Below are 19473 nucleotides of genomic sequence, written 5' to 3' on the forward strand. Positions count from 1 at the left end.
AGATGGTCTCCTCCTTCGAGGCGATCCCCTTCGCTCAGTTTCATTCGCGCCCTCTGCAGGGGGCGATTCTGTCTCAATGGGACAGGTCCCCTCTGTCTCTCCACAAGAAGATCCTCCTGTCCCCTGCTGTTCGCAGGGAGCTTCTTTGGTGGTTGACGTCTCCGGTGGTCCTCCTTGGCCGCTCGTTCCTCCCCCTCAATTGGCTGGTCGTCTCTACGGATGCCAGCCTGTCCGGGTGGGGGGCTGTCTTCGGGAGCCACACAGCTCAGGGCTCTTGGTCGCCGGGGGAGGCTCGGCTTCACATCAATATCCTGGAGCTCCGGGCCATCTTTCTCGCCCTGTCTCAGTGGACCGATCTCCTGAGGGGTTACCCGGTCCGTGTTCAGACCGACAACGTCACCGCCGTTGCTTATCTGAACCGTCAAGGCGGCACCAGGAGCCGCTCTGTCATGACCGAGGCCGCTCGCATTCTCCATTGGGCGGAGCGTTTTGTTCCAGCCCTCTCGGCAGTCCACATTCCCGGGGTGGACAATTGGGCGGCGGACTACCTCAGCCGCGAAAGACTGGATCAGGGCGAATGGGCTCTACATCCCGAGGTGTTTCTTCAAATCTGCCGGCGGTGGGGATTCCCAGACGTAGATCTCTTCGCCTCCAGGCTGAACCACAAACTCCCCATCTATGTGACTCGAGCCCGGGATCCTTGCGCGTTCGCGGTCGACGCCTTGGTGACCCCATGGGAGCAGTTCTCCCTGGTTTACGCCTTTCCTCCTCTGCCCATTCTCCCTCGAGTCCTGAAGCGCTTCAAGGCACTCGGCGTTTCCGCCATTCTTGTCGCTCCAGACTGGCCGCGCCGGTCCTGGTACGCCGACGTAGTGCACCTCCTGGCCGACGCCCCCTGGCGACTTCCCCTGCGGGCCGACCTCCTTTCACAAGGGCCAATATTCCACCCCAATTTACCTCAGCTGAGTTTAACGGCGTGGCTGTTGAAGCCGCGGTATTGAGGTTTCGTGGGTTCTCGGAACCAGTCATCCAAACCATGCTTAAGGCCCGTAAGCCTCAGTCAGCTCGGATCTACCATCGCGTGTGGAAGGCCTTCTTTTCTTGGTGCGAACAGAATAATTTTCACCCCTTGGTGTGTTCCACGCCCAAGATTCTTTCCTTTTTACAATCCGGGCTGGATAAAGGCCTCAGTCATTCCACCTTGCGTTCACAGATTTCCGCCCTGTCTGTTCTTTTTCAGCGGGCTCTGGCTTTCCGCCCTCAGGTGAAGACCTTTCTTCAGGGGGTGGTCCATTTGGCCCCTCCTTTTCGACAGCCTTTAGAGCCCTGGGATCTTAATTTAGTCCTCGAGGTTCTACAAGGTCCTCCCTTTGAGCCTCTTCGTGAGGTGTCTCTTTGTTTCCTTTCTTGGAAAGTCGCCTTCCTGGTGGCGATTACCTCCATCCGTAGGGTGTCTGAACTGGCAGCGCTCTCTTGTCGCTCCCCTTATCTGGTCCTTCACGAGGACAAGGTGGTGCTTCGTCCTCTTCCTTCCTTCCTGCCGAAGGTCGTGTCTGCATTCCACCTTAATGAGGACATCATTCTCCCCTCTTTTTGCCCTGCGCCCTCCCATCCTAGTGAACGGTCCCTGCATTGTTTGGACCTTGTCCGGGCCATACGGATCTACTTGTCCGTCACTGCTTCCTTTCGCCGCTCGGATTCCTTGTTCGTGGTCCCGTCGGGTCCGCGCAAGGGACTGGCGGCTTCCAAGACCACCATTGGGCGTTGGATCAGGGCAGCCATCGCAGAGGCCTACCGCGTTCGTGGCAGGGCTCCTCCCTTTCGGGTCACCGCTCATTCTACTCGGGCTGTGGGGGCCTCTTGGGCGGTCCGCCATCAGGCTTCAGTGTCCCAGGTCTGCAAGGCCGCCACCTGGTCTTCAGTACACACTTTTTCAAAGTTTTATCAGGTCCATATCCTGGCTTCCTCTGACGCCAGTCTGGGCCGCAAGGTTCTGCAGGCCGCTGTGCGTTAGGCAGGCCGCATGGGGATTGTAATCTTCTTTCCCCACCCTCTGGGACTGCTTTTGTACGTCCCACTGGTGCTGTGTCCCCCAATGACAGGCACAAGAAAAGAGGATTTTTTTGTACTCACCGTAAAATCCCTTTCTTGTGGCTTCATTGGGGGACACAGCTCCCACCCTGTTTGAGGTTGTGCTCCCGGGGCTTGTTCTGTTCTTGGGGTTTTCGTTCCCGGGACCAGTCTGTTTTTTGTTACTATTTTCTACTGCTTGTGACTAAACTGAGTTAGCCTGGTGCCTGTAGGAGGGGTATAGCCTGCCAGGCGGAGTCACTTCTTCTTCTGTCTAGTGTCGCCTCCTAGTGGCAGTAGCCTATACCCACTGGTGCTGTGTCCCCCAATGAAGCCACAAGAAAGGGATTTTACGGTGAGTACAAAAAATCCTCTTTTTTGGAAGAAAGCAGTAGTTTCTCGAATCCTGGATAACCCATTAAAAAATAGCTTTTATAGCCACTTCCTAATCTGCCATGAGAAGAAATAGAGTGACCAGTTAGCTTCTGGTGTCTGGCAGCGACTCTTTCCCTGTTCAGAATATATACATGCTTGGCCAAACAGGGTGTCTGGAGAAGGGATGATGAGCTGTAGACTGCTGGGAAAACTCCACCTAAGGTATAATTTAGTTTTGGGTGGAGTTCTTCTGTATGAAAACCTGTCCATCCCTTTATTCATTCAGTCCGATTCGCAACGAAATGTCTTCTGTTGGAGGCAGAGTGCAGAAAATGCTGCAGGCAGCCTCCTTGTTGCTGCAGGAAGATCAGCTTAGACTGTTGCCTATAAGAGATGGGTGAACCTCTCAAACACGTGAGTGCGGCATTTCGTTATCAGTAGCTGAAGTTGGATGCAACCCTAAGGCTATATTCACACATCCGTAGTGAAGACCGCGGACCCGCGGCCAAACTCCGAATGTCCATCTGTAGTGCTCTGTGCTTCACGGAGCTCTACATTTCCACATCATTACCATTGTGGTCCGTGACGCAAAATGCGGTCCACATTACAACATGTCCTTCTTTTTTTTGCGCCACGGATTGCTGCCCCGTACGCACATAGACATGTGAACGGGGCCATTGAATACCATTTGTTCTATGTTCTGTCCACAATTTGCATGCCCGCAATTGCGGACAGAACAACGGAGGTATGAATGTAGCCTTAGGTAGAGATGAGCGAACAGGGTTCGAGTCCATCCGAACCCGATCGTTCGGCATTTGATTAGCGGTGGCTGCTGAACTTGGATAAAGCTCTAAGGTTGTCTGGAAAACATGGATACAGCCAATGACTATATCCATGATTTCCACATAGCCTTAGGGCTTTATCCAACTTCAGCAGCCACTGCTAATCAAATGCCTAAAGTTCGGTTGGACTCGAGCATGCTCCAGGTTAGCTTATCTCTAACCTTAGGCTGTCTGGAAAACATGGATAGAGCCATAGGCTGTATCCATGTTTTCCCAGACTCCAACTTCAGCCATCGGTAATCAAATGTCACACTCGCATGCTCGAGGTTCGCTCCTCTCTATTGCCTATAGATAAGACACATATAGAGCTCCTATAGCCAATACTTACACCATTTACCCTTGTTTTAAAGGGCCAGTGCGTGCGGTGCTCAACTTTTTATTGTTGCTGCAACAGCACTATGTGTATTGTGTTGGATCGGAATGGCTTTTTTTTTTTTTTCCCTTTTCCCACGGTTTGCGGTTTGGATCATATCTGTATGTGTGTAAGCGTGGGGGTGCTACCAAAATGGAGGTATTAACAATAAACTTTTGACATCTTATTCTATATTAAAGTATTTTCTGCTAGAGATTAAACGTTTATGTGCAATTTTGAGACCTTTGCTTTATTTTGAATAAAGAAACGTTGTACGGGTTTCATTTGTATAATTCACAATAATAGATGTAGTGGTAGTGAACACACTCACATTCATAAGGTACAACCCTGACAGGTGGGGATTAAAAAGCATGTGTGTGACAACCTGGTGCCTCTTTCAAAATTTTTTTAAATCAACTCATGCCAGAAATTTACACAGATCTTTAAAATTACTTTGATTTAAAAATCGCCACAGTACTGACACAGTGCTTTCTGCTGCCACCTCTGTTCATGTCAGGAACTGTCCAGAGCAGTAGCAAATCCCCATAAAAAAAACTCTCCTGCTCTGGACAGTTCCTGCCGTGTAAGGACCATTTCCTCAATACCTTTTCCACTTGTGGTGCTTTTATGTAAATTGTGATAAACTAGAAAATGTACCCAGTACTTCCCGGGTATAACGTGTCAGTGTGTTAGATTTGTTCCAAGGGTTTCCCATCCCCCTCCCCTCCTGTGCTGTAACCTTCCTGGGTATCCAATGTATCTGCCTGCCAAATTTGGGGTCAGACGGTTTAGGCGTTTGGAAGTCTATAGAGGACAGACACCATTTTTATTATATAGATAAAGACTAAGTTTTACTATAGCATCGTGGGTGCATATATTTTTCAAGTAGTTAGTAAAAAGGACATGGAGGAGAGCTGAGAAATCCCTTTAAACTGCTTTTAAAGGGAATCTGTCGTCACTTTTTCTGGTTCTAAGGTGCTGACATTATAGTTGGTGTTGTGCTGCAATTTCTCTCTAGGTTTAAATTGTCACTAACCCCTCTATTGGAGACGCAAGAGTCCCATGGGTCGCCAAACTGCGGCCCTCCAGCTGTTGCGAAACCTACAACTCCCATCATGCTTGGGCGACTTGAGCTTTGGATTTGGCTGTCCAGGCATGATGGGAAATGTCGTTTTGCAACAGCTGGAGGGCCGCAGTTTGGAGACCCATGCGCAAGACCATTAAGATATCTGTAGTCGGGGCAACACACCTAGGCGCAAAATGTCCCTGTCACTGACAGAGGTGGTAGCAGAGAGCACTGTGCCAGACTGAAAAGAATACACCACTTCCTGCAGAACATACAGCAGCTGATAACTACTTGGAAGGCTAGAGAAGTTATTTGAAATCTGTATAGATTTCTAACTTGAAAACAATTTTCTTCTTTGGAGTTACCCTTTAAATACTTGTATCCCTATGCAGGAAGTGTGAGAATAAATTGACAATTTGGGTGTTCCCCTTCTCCTTGTCAATAAAGTGTTTCCTATACGGTGTGATGCTGGCCCATCACTACTGACTGTATACAGGGTATGAAGAATTGTACATTCCCAGGTTTAAGCAACTACAGAGATGCTCCAGCATCATGGGTGCATAGATTTTTCAAGTAGTTTAGTTAGTAAAAGGACATGGAGGAGAGCTGAGAGATCCCTTTAACTGCTTTTAAAGGGAATCTGTCATCACTTTTTCTGGTTCTAAGGTGCTGACATTGTGAGGAAGGTGTGTGTCTGTCAGTGTGTTTCCTTCCTTTTTCCGCTCGCTGCTGTACTTTGTCCTCAATCTGGTCCGTAATTTTCTGCCCAAGTGTCAGAGGAGTAATGGTGCTGCACTTCGGCATGCCTCACCACTACTTCCTCCTCCTAGCTTCTCTTGAATATTCATTGTGGCTTCCCTCTGGCTTCCTGCCAACATAATCCGTCGCTGTGCATGAACCGTTGACTGCAAGGGCCGTGCACCTGCAGAACAATTTGCGCGTGCGTGCACTGAGGGCTGGAGCCTATGCCCTCAGTAGTTTTGCACAGTGTGCCTGCGCACTATGGCACATGCGCAAATTGTTCTGCAGGAGCGCGTGCTTAGCATAGAGCCAGGGCACAGTGCAGCGACAGATTATGTCGGCAGGAAGCCAGATGGAGGCTGCAATGAATATTCAAGTGAAGCCAGGAGGAGGAAGTAGTGGTGAGGCATGCCGAAGTGTGGCAGTATTACGCCTCTTTGACACTTGTGCAGAAAGTTATGAACCAGATTGGGGAAAAAGTATAGCAGTGAGCGGAAAAAGGAAGGAAACAGACACACCTTCCTCACAATGTCAGCACCTTAGAACCAGAAAAAGTGATGATAGATTCCCTTTACTGCCACATGTAGTAAAAATTAGTTTACTGAGGGCTCTAGTTACATGCTGCCCCAAAGAAGTTTCCTTTAAGGGGAAAGGAGAAAAACTACACAGATGCTTCTAGAGCAAGCACCAATGCTGGTGTTTCTTGCAGCTGTCACAACCAGTCTGTCAAGGTACCACTAGGTTAGGCTCCCATATGACAGGGTGTTAGATCATTGTTATGTAACTTTCTCATCAATGATGAGTTTACCATTTGACAGCTTAATTCTTGTCATGACATTTAAAATTTTTTAGCATGATCTTGTGTTTAATTCTTAAAAGATACTAATCGGCCTAATTGAGCTGATATGGTTCTCTGGAGCAATGTATAAAGCTCCTGTGCAGCAGAAACTTTATACCCTTAGGGTGCGTTCACACCTACAGGATCTGCAGCTGATTTTCTGCAGCAGATTTCAGTTAAATAACTGAACACAGCATCAAATCTGCTGCAGATCCTGTAGGTGTGAACGCACCCTTAGGCTACAAACACACACACCGTATACGCAGCGTATTTACTGCTGCGATACGCAGCAAATACGCAGCAGATTAGATCTAAATAACTGTACACAGCATCAAATCTGCATCATCAAATCTGCTGTATATCTGCTGCGTATACGGTGTGTATGTTTGTACCCTTACGGTACAAACACACAGCTTATACGCTGCGTATTTACTGCTGCGATACGCAGCAGATTAGATCTAAATAACTGAACACAGTATCAAATCTGCTGCGTATTTGCTGTGTGTGTTTGTACCCTAAAAAAAAAGTTTAAACCCTGGGGTGGGCAGATAGTCACCTGAGCAGCTCCCCACCTGTGTCTAGTGACCTGTCACTCATCGCCTAGCGTGCTGACAGCTAGAGAGCAGTGACTACACATGGGTGGGGAGCTGCCCATCTCTGCTGCAGGGAACCAAATCAGCCCAACTAGGCTGATTTGGTTCCCTCTAAAGAGTCAGTCATCCAAAATAAATTTTAAGTCTGGTGGATTATAAAAGGTGGCAGGGGGGGAAATTGGTTACAAGTATTAACTTACCTCTCCCCATGCCCGTGGGACTCTTGCCAGGCTTCGGGATCGCTGGAGCTGCCATATCACAACCTAAGTGATGGATTGGCTGCTCAGCCAGTCAGTGGCTGGACACCGCTCTAGTCACTGGTTGAGTGGGCTGTTGAGCAGCCGAGATAGGCCTTTTCCCATGTGATGTCACAACTCGGGGAGAATGCCATCCTGCGGCTGGTCCCACCACTCACCGCAGGCACAGGGAGAGGTAAGTTAGTACTTGTAATCAATTCCCCCCCCTGTATTATATTGTATATTCCAACAGACTAAATGGCCACCAGCACTAAGGATGAGTCCTCCAGTAGTGAAATCATAGCTGCCATCCATGATTCTGGAAGATGGTAAAGACTGAATATTTCCAGAGGAAGTGTTAGGTCCATAATTCATGATCATTAATAGAGAACTTCAAGACGGACAGACACTTTCCATACACCTGCATTCTGTGGTCAAGGATTTCCATTTTAAATTTTTTTGCAAGGGTCCAAAGGAGGGACACAAAGCCATATGTGATTTTTTTTTTTTTTTTTTTGGGGGGGGGGGGGGGGGGGGCAGTGGGGAGTTGTTGGGATAACAACTATGTTATATGTATGGGATAGGTGATAAGGTGTGGTGGGACCTTCCCTGATAACTAGAATGGAGGTGGTCAATTGTCCTTGGAGTGAGTAGTGTTCCCCCACTTCATTTACTGTGTATACTATATAGCTGAAGGCTATCAGATAATCTTTCTGTGTAAATGGACCCTTAGCTTTGCTGCTTTTTAGGTCCATGCTGCTCAACCCCGGGTGCCTGGAAAAGCTGGATCCAGTCCTGGTAGAAGTTTCACATGACTGGATCCATTTTTTCCGGGGTGGAGTGGTACAGACTTAAAACGACTCTGTACCCACAATCTGACCCAGTGTCGGACTGGGGTATCTGGGGCCCACCAATGACGAACCAGTGAGAAAAGACATGTCAGTCAGTGTTAGTGCAGATTCTAAAGCTTGGGGCCCACCGGAGGATCCTCTGGTGGGCCAGTCCAACACTGATCTGACCCCCCCAAACCGCTTGTACCATCAGATAGCTACTTTTAATCCAAGATCTGTCCTGGGGTCCGTTTGGCAGGTGATGCAGTTATTGTCCTAAAAAACAACTTTTAAACTGGCAGCCCTGTGCCTAACGGCCGTGGCCTAGATTGTGTATGCATTAGGCTGGCACAACCTCTCTGTCCCTCCTCCCCCCTCTCATCATCATTAGGAATGCCCTTAGAACATTTTCTCTTGTCTGAACATTGCACAGGTGCCTTAACAATCCAGCCCATGTTCAGTATTTACACAGCTGATGAATAGGAGACAATCTGCCTGGAGCATTCCTAATGATGAGGAGGGCGGGGAAGAGGGACAGAGAGGTTGTGCCAGTCCAATGCATAGGCAAGTTTTAAAGTTGTTTTTAGGACAATAACTGCATCACCTGCTGAACGGACTCCAGGACAGATCTTGGAGTAAAAGCAGCTATCTGAAGGTTGTTTTTTTTTTTTTTTTTTTTTTTTGGGGGGGGGGGGGGGGGGGGTCAGATTGTGGGTACAGAGCCAGTTTAAAAAGCAGCAGGCTGATAAGCATGTACACTGTGATCTAAAGTGGCACTGTGGGTCAGATCTCCCTCCTCCCACCCCAGTGATCAGCTAGTTATACCCCATTATGTAGAATTACTTCTAGGGACACCTTTTAGGGTGTGTTTACACAGAAAGATTTATCTGACAGATTTTGGAAGCCAAAGCCAGGAATGGATTTGAAAAGAGGATAGATCCCGGTCTTTGCTTTATGACCTGATCCCTGTTTAGTCTGTTCCTGGTTTTGGCTTCAAAGATAAATCTGTCTGTGTAAACGCACCCTTAATCTTAGATAAATCTGTCTTTATAAACGCAGCATTATTCTAAGATTAAGGGTGCGTTTACACAGACAGATTTATCTTTGAAGCCAAAACCAGGAACAGACTAAACAGGGATCAGGTCATAAAGCAAAGACCGGGATCTATCCTCTTTTCAAATCCATTCCTGGCTTTGGCTTCCAAAATCCGTCAGATAAATCTGTCTGTGTAAACGCAGCATTATTCTGACGGATTTTGGAAGCCAAAGCCAGGAATGGATTTGAAAAGAGGATAGATCCCAGTCTTTCCTTTATGACCTGTTCCCTGTTTATAGTCTGTTCCTGGTTTGGGCTTCAAAGATCTGTCAGATAAATCTGTCTGTGTAAACGCACCATAACCCCTTTAAATGAAATAGCTTTTAATAAAATAAAAAAAACTCTTAATGTGGTATAGTTGTGATTGTGCTCACCTGCAGAATAAAGACAACCGCATTCACATCACTCAACAAATGATGTAAAAGCAAAAAAATTGCTTTAGTCCTAATATTTTATCACTCACCCTTAAAAAAGAAAAAAATAAACAAATAAAAAGGAAACCGTCATCCCCAAAATTAGGTTGGCTGTGGCAGCTTAAAAATTTGTGACAGCAGGCAATTAAAAAATGAAAATGTTGCTGCTAAAACTGGCTACAAAGGGATAAACCTGTTAAAGTTGGTGTTCTGGCTCCCTCTAGTGCCATTCACTGGTCACTACAGTTGCTAGCACCCTCTGGTGCCATTTATTGATCACTACAGTTGCTGAGCTCACATACATGAATCTCCCTCTCACTCCCTCTAGTGGTGTGAGCGAAGAACTGATCCCTCCCCCATTGAGCCTGTGTCATGCTGCACAACTACTTCCTGCTGCTCCACTGCCGCACACAATAGACATGGCCACCTTCTTTGGGGAGGTTGTATCTGTATTTTCCAGGGCTGTGGATGAAGATGAGGAAGAGGAAGATGAAGAAAGAGCAGAAGAGCTGGATGAAGAGGACAAGGAGATCAGGAGGGAATTAGAAAAGAAAAGGTAACATGCATGCTATGTTATAACCACAGTGAGTCAGGGCTGTGAGGCTGGGGCTACACTGTGACATGGTATGACATCATCAGATGCTGCAGTGTTGTATGGGAGGCTTATGGAGGATGCAGGGGATTGGCTGCATTTAATATAGAATAAACTCTCCGCAGTGAGTCGCATGCAGTAGTCACATGGTGTCGAGATTTTTGTAACTTTGTCAAAAAGTTTTTGTAATCTGTAATTTTTCTTTCAATGCACTGTTCACTAATCTGTCTCTCTAGCTGTTGCAAAACTACAACTCCCATCATGCCCTGACAGCTGTTGGCTGTCTGTGCATGCTGGGAGTTGTAGTTTTGCAAAAGCTACAGGGGTTCTGATACAGAATGGCTATATATGGGATCTATGGTACTAGCGATGATGGCGCCTGACATCCTGTGACCTCTCCGCAGGGAAGTGACGCTCACATGGAGTGGTGAATCCAGCTCGGCCATGGAGAGCTCAGCGGAGCGCACACTGCCCTGCTCCAGCCTGATCCTAGCTGTGGGGGACAACGCTTCAGGTAGGACAGCAGCCCTTATATACACTGTACAAATCGTCTCTCCTGAAATCCTCTGTGCTGCTCCTTTCCCTATATAACTCTGTCTATGTGTGATCTCTTTCTCACCCCGTGGTTCTGCTCTCTGCTAACACCTTCATATGATAAGCAAACATCTCCTTTCCTGAAATACTCTGTGCTGCTGGGAGCCCAGTTCCTTCCCCTACCTAATACCAATCTGCTGTGTATCACTTGTCTTCAACTGCCTTTTTATGATGAATTGCCAAATGTTTATGTGTATGGGCAGGTCGGGAGGGATAACTATAGAGCTGACAGGTGTATGGCCATCTTTACATAGGCAGATCTCCTCAAGGAGAAACACTACACTCGGGCACATTACCTTACATTAGTACAATGTCTTAAGGCCCTTTTACACAAAACGATTATCGGCTGATAATCGTCCTGTGTAATAGAAGACAATGATGAGCCGTCATCGTTCATGTCGGGTGATCGTTGTCTTCTATTACACAAGACTATTATCGGCTGGAACGGGCGATAATCGTTTCGTGTAATAGGGCCTTTAACATGTTGAAACACAAACAGCAGAGATATACTGCCGTCACACCGTGAAATAGGAGCGGCGGCAGCAGACCGCCGCTATCTGCTATGGGCTGCCTGGACAATTTAGTGATCACCCGGGCAGCTCCCCGTGGCCCCCTCTGCAATCGTCCTTTATTGTTTTAAAGGAAAGTAATAATAAACAACATAAACGTACCCAGTTTCCATCAGAAAATGACTTCTGGTGGCGGTCAGTGGAACACAGGAGCGGTGCAACGGAGGCACAGGGACAGGTGAATTTAGGTTGTTTATTATTTTCCCGCACCCTCCTGCCTGTCTGAATTTTTTTTATTTATATTTGATGGGACTTCCCTTTTAAAGGGAACCTGTCAGCAAGATAATGCTATGTAATCTATCAGCATCATGTTATAGAGCAGGAAGAACTGAGAAGATTAATATATAACTCTCTGGGAAAATATTCATTATAACTTGTTCATTCTGTGTTAGAGTCCAGTAGGCGGTGTCACTCAATGGACTGGACTCTTTAGCATGGAAACATTAATTTCAATCAATTAATTACAAGTTTTACTAAGGGTCCGTTTACACAGAAAGATTATCTGCCAAAGATTTGAAGCCAAAGCCAGGAATGGATTTGAAAAGAGGAGAAATCTCAGGCTTTCCTTTATTACCTGTTCTCTGTTTATAGTCTGTTTCTGGCTTTGGCTTCAAATCTTTGGCAGATAATCTGTCAGATAATCTTTTTGTGTAAATGGACCCTAAGGGCCCTATTACACAGAGCGATAATTGGCCGAATCAGGACGATTATCACTCTATGTAATAGAGACTACAATCAGCCGATGACAATGGCTGTTTGTGTCTTTTGGTCCTGACCTACAATTGGCCACTGTGAGCGCATCCCTACGTATAATAGTGATGTGTGGCCAACAGCTGAGGGCTGTGTAAAAAAAAAAAATAAACTGCATACACTACCTCTCCACACTCTGTGTTCTTCCACCCTCCGCTCGCTTCCCGGAGCCGCCGCTGTAGCTTCAGAGCGGGTCTCCAAACTGACAGGTCGCTAACTTAATCACTGGCCATGGCCACAGTGGTCCCAGCCAGTGATTGGCTGTGCAGCCTTTCAGTTCAGAGACCGGCTCTGAAGCTACAGCAGCGGCTCTGGGAAGTTAGCATTTTCATGGTGACGGGTTCCCTTTAAGTTTAGGTTCATATCAGATAAAAGTCTGCATTCATGGTATACATAAGCAGAGTGGCAGAATAGTATGCCAGTGTATATCGAGGCATACCTGTGCCATTGAGTTTGATGGACTGAGCATAGTCCACCAGTGACTACATTTGTTCTATTTTAAGCATATACAGCTACAGTAGTGTGAACACCGACTCACTCAGATCTCCATGTGCTCTTGAGTTATATCAGGAATCTATATCAACCACGTAAGACATGTGATATATGTCACCTATAGGCTTCCACAAGCAGCAGACCACTGACATAAAGCTGCCAAGTCGTCACTATTGACTATATTGGGTCTTATGGATACATTCAGTATATAATGGTCCTTTATAAGATTCTGCAGGTGTCTGTCCATACAACAGTACTACCCGTGTTTCTCCATGGTACAGGGTTTTATATTAATATTTTTTTCTCCTTAAAAAAACAGGCTTATATTTGGGGTAGGTGTTATTGTTTCCATGAACAACAATCACATAGTATGCTGGATTCCTTTCTTGTAATCCATGGAGGAGCTTTTTCCTATATTTAGGGTTGGGCTTATAATTTGAGTCAGGCTTATATTTAGGGTAGGGCTTATAATTAGGGTTGGGCTTATTTTTTGTGAAACAGGGTATAGAGCTTCATAAATGCTTGTATGTGGTCAGTGATCACCGAATACCCCCATGATGGCTGAACTACATGTCGAATTCTCTTCTTTATAGGAATTAGCAGGAGATTTATCAGTTCTGTGCTGATAACTCTATATCCCTAAGATGCTTTCAGTTCAGATCATTGTATCTGTGTTCGGCTTGGACTTTGTACTATGGATGTGCCTGTGTACTATGCTTCGGTTATATATCCCGGACAGTAAGTGACATCTATCTGTGTCTCCAGGGTTTCTGGCAGCCTATATTCTGAGCTCCGGCAGCTGGGAGGTGGCCGGCTACATCAGGTTATGGAATGAGAGATGTCAAGACCACTTGGCAAGTAGTGATGCCACAACTTCCCCATCATCCTGCGTCTTCTACCAATCAGTCACAGATCCCTCAGTAAGTGTTGGCGTCAATCTACCTTCATAGATAATGCAAGAGGCTAGCTAAGCTCTAGACCAGTGATGGCTAACCTTGACACTTCAGCTGTTGCAAAACTACAACTCCCATCATGCAAGGGCAACCAAAGCCATATCTTTGGTTGTTCAGGCATGATGGGAAATGTAGTTTGACAACAACTGGAGTGTCAAGGTTAGCCATCACTGCTCTAGACATACCGCCATCATGGCTTCTGGTACAATGGAGGCCATGACGGCTGTGCCTGACCCTTCAAGAGATGGATAACAAGGGTTCCTGGTGGACCCCAATGACTTATAGTGGGGTCTGTCCCATTTTAGTGCAGTATCTGTTGTTTAATGGGAAAAATGTGGCTGCATTGCAGCCTGTGCACATAATCTGGATTTCAGACCCCAATAGACAGTGCAGCTGAGATGGAGTCACTCATACTAAAGGGGTGGTCCAGGATGAGCAAAAGCACAGCTACTTTTTTGCAAAAACAGCGCCACCTCTGTGCTCAGGATGTGTGTGATATTACAATTCAGCTCCATTTACTTCAATGTAACTGAGCTACAAAACTCCAAAACTGAGAACAGGAGATAAAGGGGTTATCCAGGAATAGTAAAAGATAATTCATTTCTGACAAAACCCATCACCCCTGCTCTTTGCTCCAGCTCTATTCACTGCTATAGAACAGAGCAGTAGTACCACATTCAACCTAAGGACTGGGGTAGCGCTGTTTTGGGAAAAAAAGTAGCTGTGTTTTTCTAATTCCTTTAATAATAAAATTGAACACCTTTTTTAGTTCCTGAAACTTTCTCAGTAGTTGTCATAATTTAATGTGGTTCCTCTTGCAGGTGATGCTCTGCCTGTGTAAGTCCTATGTGGCTGAAGATCAGCAGTTCCAGTGGTGTGAGAAGGTGAGAGACCAAACCAGGGATGCTGTGTACTTGTAGTGTACAGGTGCTGCTGGCACTTGTAGTATTCAGAAAAAAATCAGAGTATATTGTAGAGACTCCAGGATTTGTACCGGACAAGAAAAACCTTTCTACTTTCTTCCAAAAACAGCGCCACACCTGTCCGCAGGAGATGTATGGTTCATCCTCATTCACTTCTTAGTTGCAATATCCAACACAACCTATAGACAGGTGTGGCACTCTATGTCATGTCAAAACCTTTTACAAACGACAGTGATGCTTCAGTTTGTATTGCAGTGTACTGTATGATCTCCTAGTAATGCCTTCCTATGGCAGGTTACAATAGTAGATTTAACATGGCAGCCACGGGGGACTGGATCCTGACATGCTATTGATCATGGCATCTAGGGGGCTAAACTACTTGCATCAGATTGATCTGTGATGTTGAATGCTGAAGGTGGGTGTCAGATGCAGATATTGATAATTGATATGATTATCTTCTAGTAATGCCTATGTCTATGGCAGGCTGTAATAGTGGATCTAACATTGCAGCCATGGAGGCCTTTAGGAAACCACTGGCTACCATGGCAACTTATAGGCACCTCCCAAAAAGTGACACTGGAGAGGGATGCCTAGATAACTAGACAGACTTAAGAAAGTTGGGTGAGCCCCTCACATTGATGGTCACACAGGTTGTCACCCATCAGAACTATATGAGCTGATTTGCTTAGCGGTCTCTTCCAGGTATTCAGCTGTCTACGGAAGTCTGGTCTTAAGGTGACCGTCCTCTCCACCTGTCCAGTCACTGACTACAAGACCACAGAGTCCACACATAACTTACCGGTCCCATTTCTCAGAGTGGTTACAACAAAGCAGTACACAGACAGCGCCCCCTGCAGTTACCTGGAGCAACCGAATATTGTGGACGGGCTGCCTGCTGCAGGTAATATGGATCAGTATTCATAGGGACAAGGCACTCTGGTAGCGTCCTGATCTATTAGGCTGGGTTCACACTACGTATATTTCAGTCAGTATTGTGGTCCTCATATTGCAACCAAAACCAGGAGTGGAGTGAAAACACAGAAAGGATCTGTTCACACAATGTTGAAATGAGTTGAGTGGATGGCCGCCATTTAATGGCAAATATTTGCTGTTATTTTAAAACAACGACTGTTATATTGAAATAATGGCCGTTATTTACTGTTATATGGCGGCCATCCACTCAATTTCACCATTGTGTGAACAGATCCTTTCTATGTTTTTAATCCACTCCTGGTTTTGGTTGCAATATGAGGACCACAATACTGACTGAAATATATGTAGTGTGAACCCAGCCCAAGGGTGCAAGAAGTTGGCTTCACTCATGTAGTTTCCTGCTTGCCGGATACAATAAATCTTCTATCTGGGGGCCACTTTGTAGGTAGTGACCCCTCCTATGTATTGTAATGGCCATGTGGTCGGCATCATGTCCTATGGAGCAATAAAATAGCAGCTGTTTGGCTTGTTTGAATGTGTTCTCTGTGGGGTAATGTGAGTGGACTGCTGCCAGACTCCTCTAGGCCTGGTTATCTCCTAGAGAACAAAAGATCGGACATGTTTAACATGAGATAGTCAGCCGGTCCAGGTTTGGCCGATTCTGCTGTTATACGTCACCTTTAGACTCTCCCATGTGCTATGGTGGTATCAGACTATTGACCCTTCCCTTGCCTTTTGCAGTGATGGCGCACTGTCAGGTGTGGGGGATCCCAGCGGCTTTCTACCAGTGCTTCACTGATATCACCAAACTGGACTCGGTCACCATTGAAGCTTTTCGTCCCCTGCTGTCCTGCCAGAACATGAGCTGTCTGGCTGCGGTAAGATGTACAGAACTTAATGCAACTCTGAACCCACAATCTGCCACCCCCCAAACCACTTAGCTGCTTTTAATCCAAGATCTGTCCTGTGGTCCGTTCGGCAGGTGATGCAGTTATTGTCCTAAAAAACAACTTTTAAACTTGCAGCCCTGTGCCAAACAGGAGTATCTGTGCCCTAACTTTGCACCACCCCTCCGTCCCTCCTCCCCACCCTCTTCATCATTAGGAATGCCACTGGAACATTTTCTCCTGTCTGAACATTGCACAGCTGCTTAACGATCCAGCCCATGTTCAGTATTCACACAGCTGAGGAATAGGAGACAATCTTCCTGGAGCATTCCTAATGATGAGGAGGAGGGACAGAGAGGGTGTGCCAGCCTAATGCATACACAATCTAAGCCACGCCCGTTGGACACAGGGCTGCAAGTTTAAAAGTTGTTTTTTAGGACAATAACTGCATCACCTGCCGAACAGACCGCAGGACAGATCTTGGATTAAAAGCACCTATGCGACGGTACAAGCGGTTTGGGGGGGGGGGGGGGGGTAAGATTGTGGGTACAGAGTCACTTTAAAGGGTCCCGGTCATTAAAGAAAAGAGACAGACCCCAACTGACCAGAACTTCTGAGTGTTCAGACCCCACCGATCATTACAGCCACTTTGCTTTGTTATTCATTCAGTTGCACCATATGGGCTCCTTTATAAGGGCCCTATTACACAAAGTGATAAATATCCGATTATCCCTCCGTGTAATAGAGAGAACGATCGGCTGATGAAACCATCATCCGATGATCCTTTTTTTTAGGTCCAGACCTAAAATCATTGGGCATCGGGCATAAATTGCTATGTGTAATGGCGTTGCACAGCCAACAGCTGATGATTGTAATATAAAATAATAAAGTATTAACTCGCCTTACCATGTTCTCCGGTGTCCTTGGAAAGGCTTCCCAGTGTATGCAGCTCTGCCTTCTGTTCCGGTCTTTGCAATGACTGAGACAGGCTGTGGCCAGTGATTGGCTGAGCGGCCACGGCCTGTCAGTGCAAAGACCGGAACAGAAGTCGGGGCCGCGGACATCAGTGAACGTGGTAAGGTAAGTTAATACTTAATTATTTTACACAAAAGGCAAGGTCTGCACAGACATCGGTAACGATATATATACAGCCCTTGCTGCCCCATAGTCGGCCAGTGTAATAACTCAGTAAACAAGTTTATGATGGGGCCGTAAGTCTATGGAGTTGCCTCTGGATGGACAACGCTGTGAGCTGGGGAGGGAAGTACATAGCTGTGCTCTTCTCCAGGCTCATTCTAGTGATTGCTAAAGCTTTGGCTGTCCAGGCATGACAGTAGTTGTAGTTTTGCAACATCCGGAGGGCTGAAAGTTCTTCATCCCAGACATAGACGATAAGCCCAATGGGGAGAGTGAATGGGAGACATGTATGTGGCATTTGTTACTATACAGCCCTAAGTAAAGACTGACATGACTCACTGCTGACATTTTATTTTCAGAAATCTGAAAAAATTAAAGAATCTCTGAAGAAAACGGTGACAACCAACGAAATCCAAAGCAACCTGTACATATAGGAGTATACGGGAGCCCCTAGAATCCCTGTATGGACTCATTGTACTGGGATAGATCTGGTTTTTTATATACATTATATTATTTAGTTAATATTAGGTAATAAATTGTTTATTTTGATGCTGTAAGTGTTCATCCTGTACACAACCCCCCTGGTCCCACATTTCTGATTTAAGAAGACACAAGTATCATAAACAGCAATGGTAAGAGCAGCAGCCGCCACCACCAGGGAACAATAAGGGGAAATCTGGTCCGTACATGATGTCCCCCTCTCCCAGTTTGTGCATTGTATAGAGTGTGTTTCCCCACTGTAGTGATGTATCGTACCATGCATGTATGATGCCACTGCAGCAGGGACACACTTTTTGTACAATGACTTGATGCCTGAACAAGGATGTATGTTTTAAAACCTGCAGCAGGGAAGTTCTTCTATTTATATGGCAACTAGGTTAAAAACAGTGGTGTCCTGGTGATGTCCTAGTCGTCTTAGAAGTAGCCATTTTGGAGATGGTGTTTTGTATGAGTGTCTTATTGGCTCCATTCCTATTAGTACACTTTGGTAATTCCCATTATTGACAGTAGGTGGCAGTATTGAGCTTTACAACAGTTGCCGATTGCTGCAGTAAAATGTAAGACATCAAAGAGACATAGCCAAGAACATAAAAGCTGATTATAAAATAGAAACGGTGAGTGGGTATATGTCACCACAGTGGAGAAGTAAGATGGAAACTGCAGAGCGCCATGTGCCATTGATGTCAGGGGTGAATGTCGGCAGGGTGGAGCAGATCACCACCGTGATGACCCAGGGGGATACCAGACTTGTATTATGTAAATGTGTATGGGGCTCTGGAGCAGACGAATGGTCACTGCTTCTCCGTCATGTTGGTATTAGAGATGAGCGAATCTCAAGCACGCGCGGGTTCATCCTAGCGCAATCGTGTGACATTTGATTACCGGTGGCTGAAGAAGTTGGATGCAGCGTTAAGTCTTTCTGGGAAACATAGATACGCCCTTTAGCCTATGGCTGTATCCATGTTTTCCAGGACTCCCTAGGGCTGCATCCAACTTCTTCAGCCACCGGTAATCAAATGCTGCGTGATTGAGCTGGGATGAACCTAAGCGTGCGAGAAAGCTTCTGTCTTCCAGGCAGTAATGGGATTGGGCTCCGCTGGTTGGTAAATTGTTGTCTTCTCTGCTGATTGGTATATTCCGATGGGGTATATTCCGATGTCTCCCCTGGGGCAGATGAGATAATGTGAATGTCACACAGCTAGAAATGTCAGACATTAGTTGGAAGAGCATGACCATGACTTCCAGGTACTACACTGGAGACCTGAACCCAACTGAGCCTCTGTGGGTACTCTGGATATTAGCTGCCGGTCATAATAATGTGATTCACTGTGTAATACTAATAGACATAGAAGTGAAGTTAATAATAATAATAATAGACATAGAAGCTCTCAGTTAGTCTGCATTCGGAGCCGCCGGCCCCCTCCTTGGAGGTGATGACATATGGCTACCAGACTCTGATTCTTTCTCCATAAAACTTTTAAAGCTGCTACATTTTATGAAAATCTGGGGGCCCTAAATACAAACCATATCCCAATAATTGGGCCACCTGCAGAACGTCGCACTCATCCAGAAATAGCGAGCGGGAGTCATTGATGTGCTGCAGATGTCCCACGTCTGCTCGGCTCTACACGTCCATGGCTGTTCCAGGTTCTGGGTGATAAATGTTGTTCTATTCTGAGTTGCCTGGATAG

At 46.2% G+C, this 19473-nt stretch overlaps 1 protein-coding gene across 1 annotated transcript; it reads left to right on the forward strand.

Moving 5' to 3' along the window:
- The first annotated feature begins 9813 nt into the window (after positions 1 to 9813).
- PSMG1 (proteasome assembly chaperone 1) lies at positions 9814 to 17838 on the forward strand. Its single transcript, XM_069945042.1, has 7 exons — positions 9814 to 10007; positions 10448 to 10557; positions 13214 to 13368; positions 14223 to 14285; positions 15027 to 15225; positions 15999 to 16135; positions 17641 to 17838. The coding sequence occupies exons 1-7, from the start codon at positions 9871 to 9873 to the stop codon at positions 17713 to 17715; spliced, it is 876 nt and encodes a 291-aa protein (XP_069801143.1). The 5' UTR covers positions 9814 to 9870; the 3' UTR covers positions 17716 to 17838.
- The last annotated feature ends 1635 nt before the right edge of the window (positions 17839 to 19473 follow it).

The sequence above is a fragment of the Dendropsophus ebraccatus genome, chromosome 11 (genome assembly GCF_027789765.1).
Source record: "Dendropsophus ebraccatus isolate aDenEbr1 chromosome 11, aDenEbr1.pat, whole genome shotgun sequence".
NCBI classification, from domain to species: domain Eukaryota; kingdom Metazoa; phylum Chordata; class Amphibia; order Anura; family Hylidae; genus Dendropsophus; species Dendropsophus ebraccatus.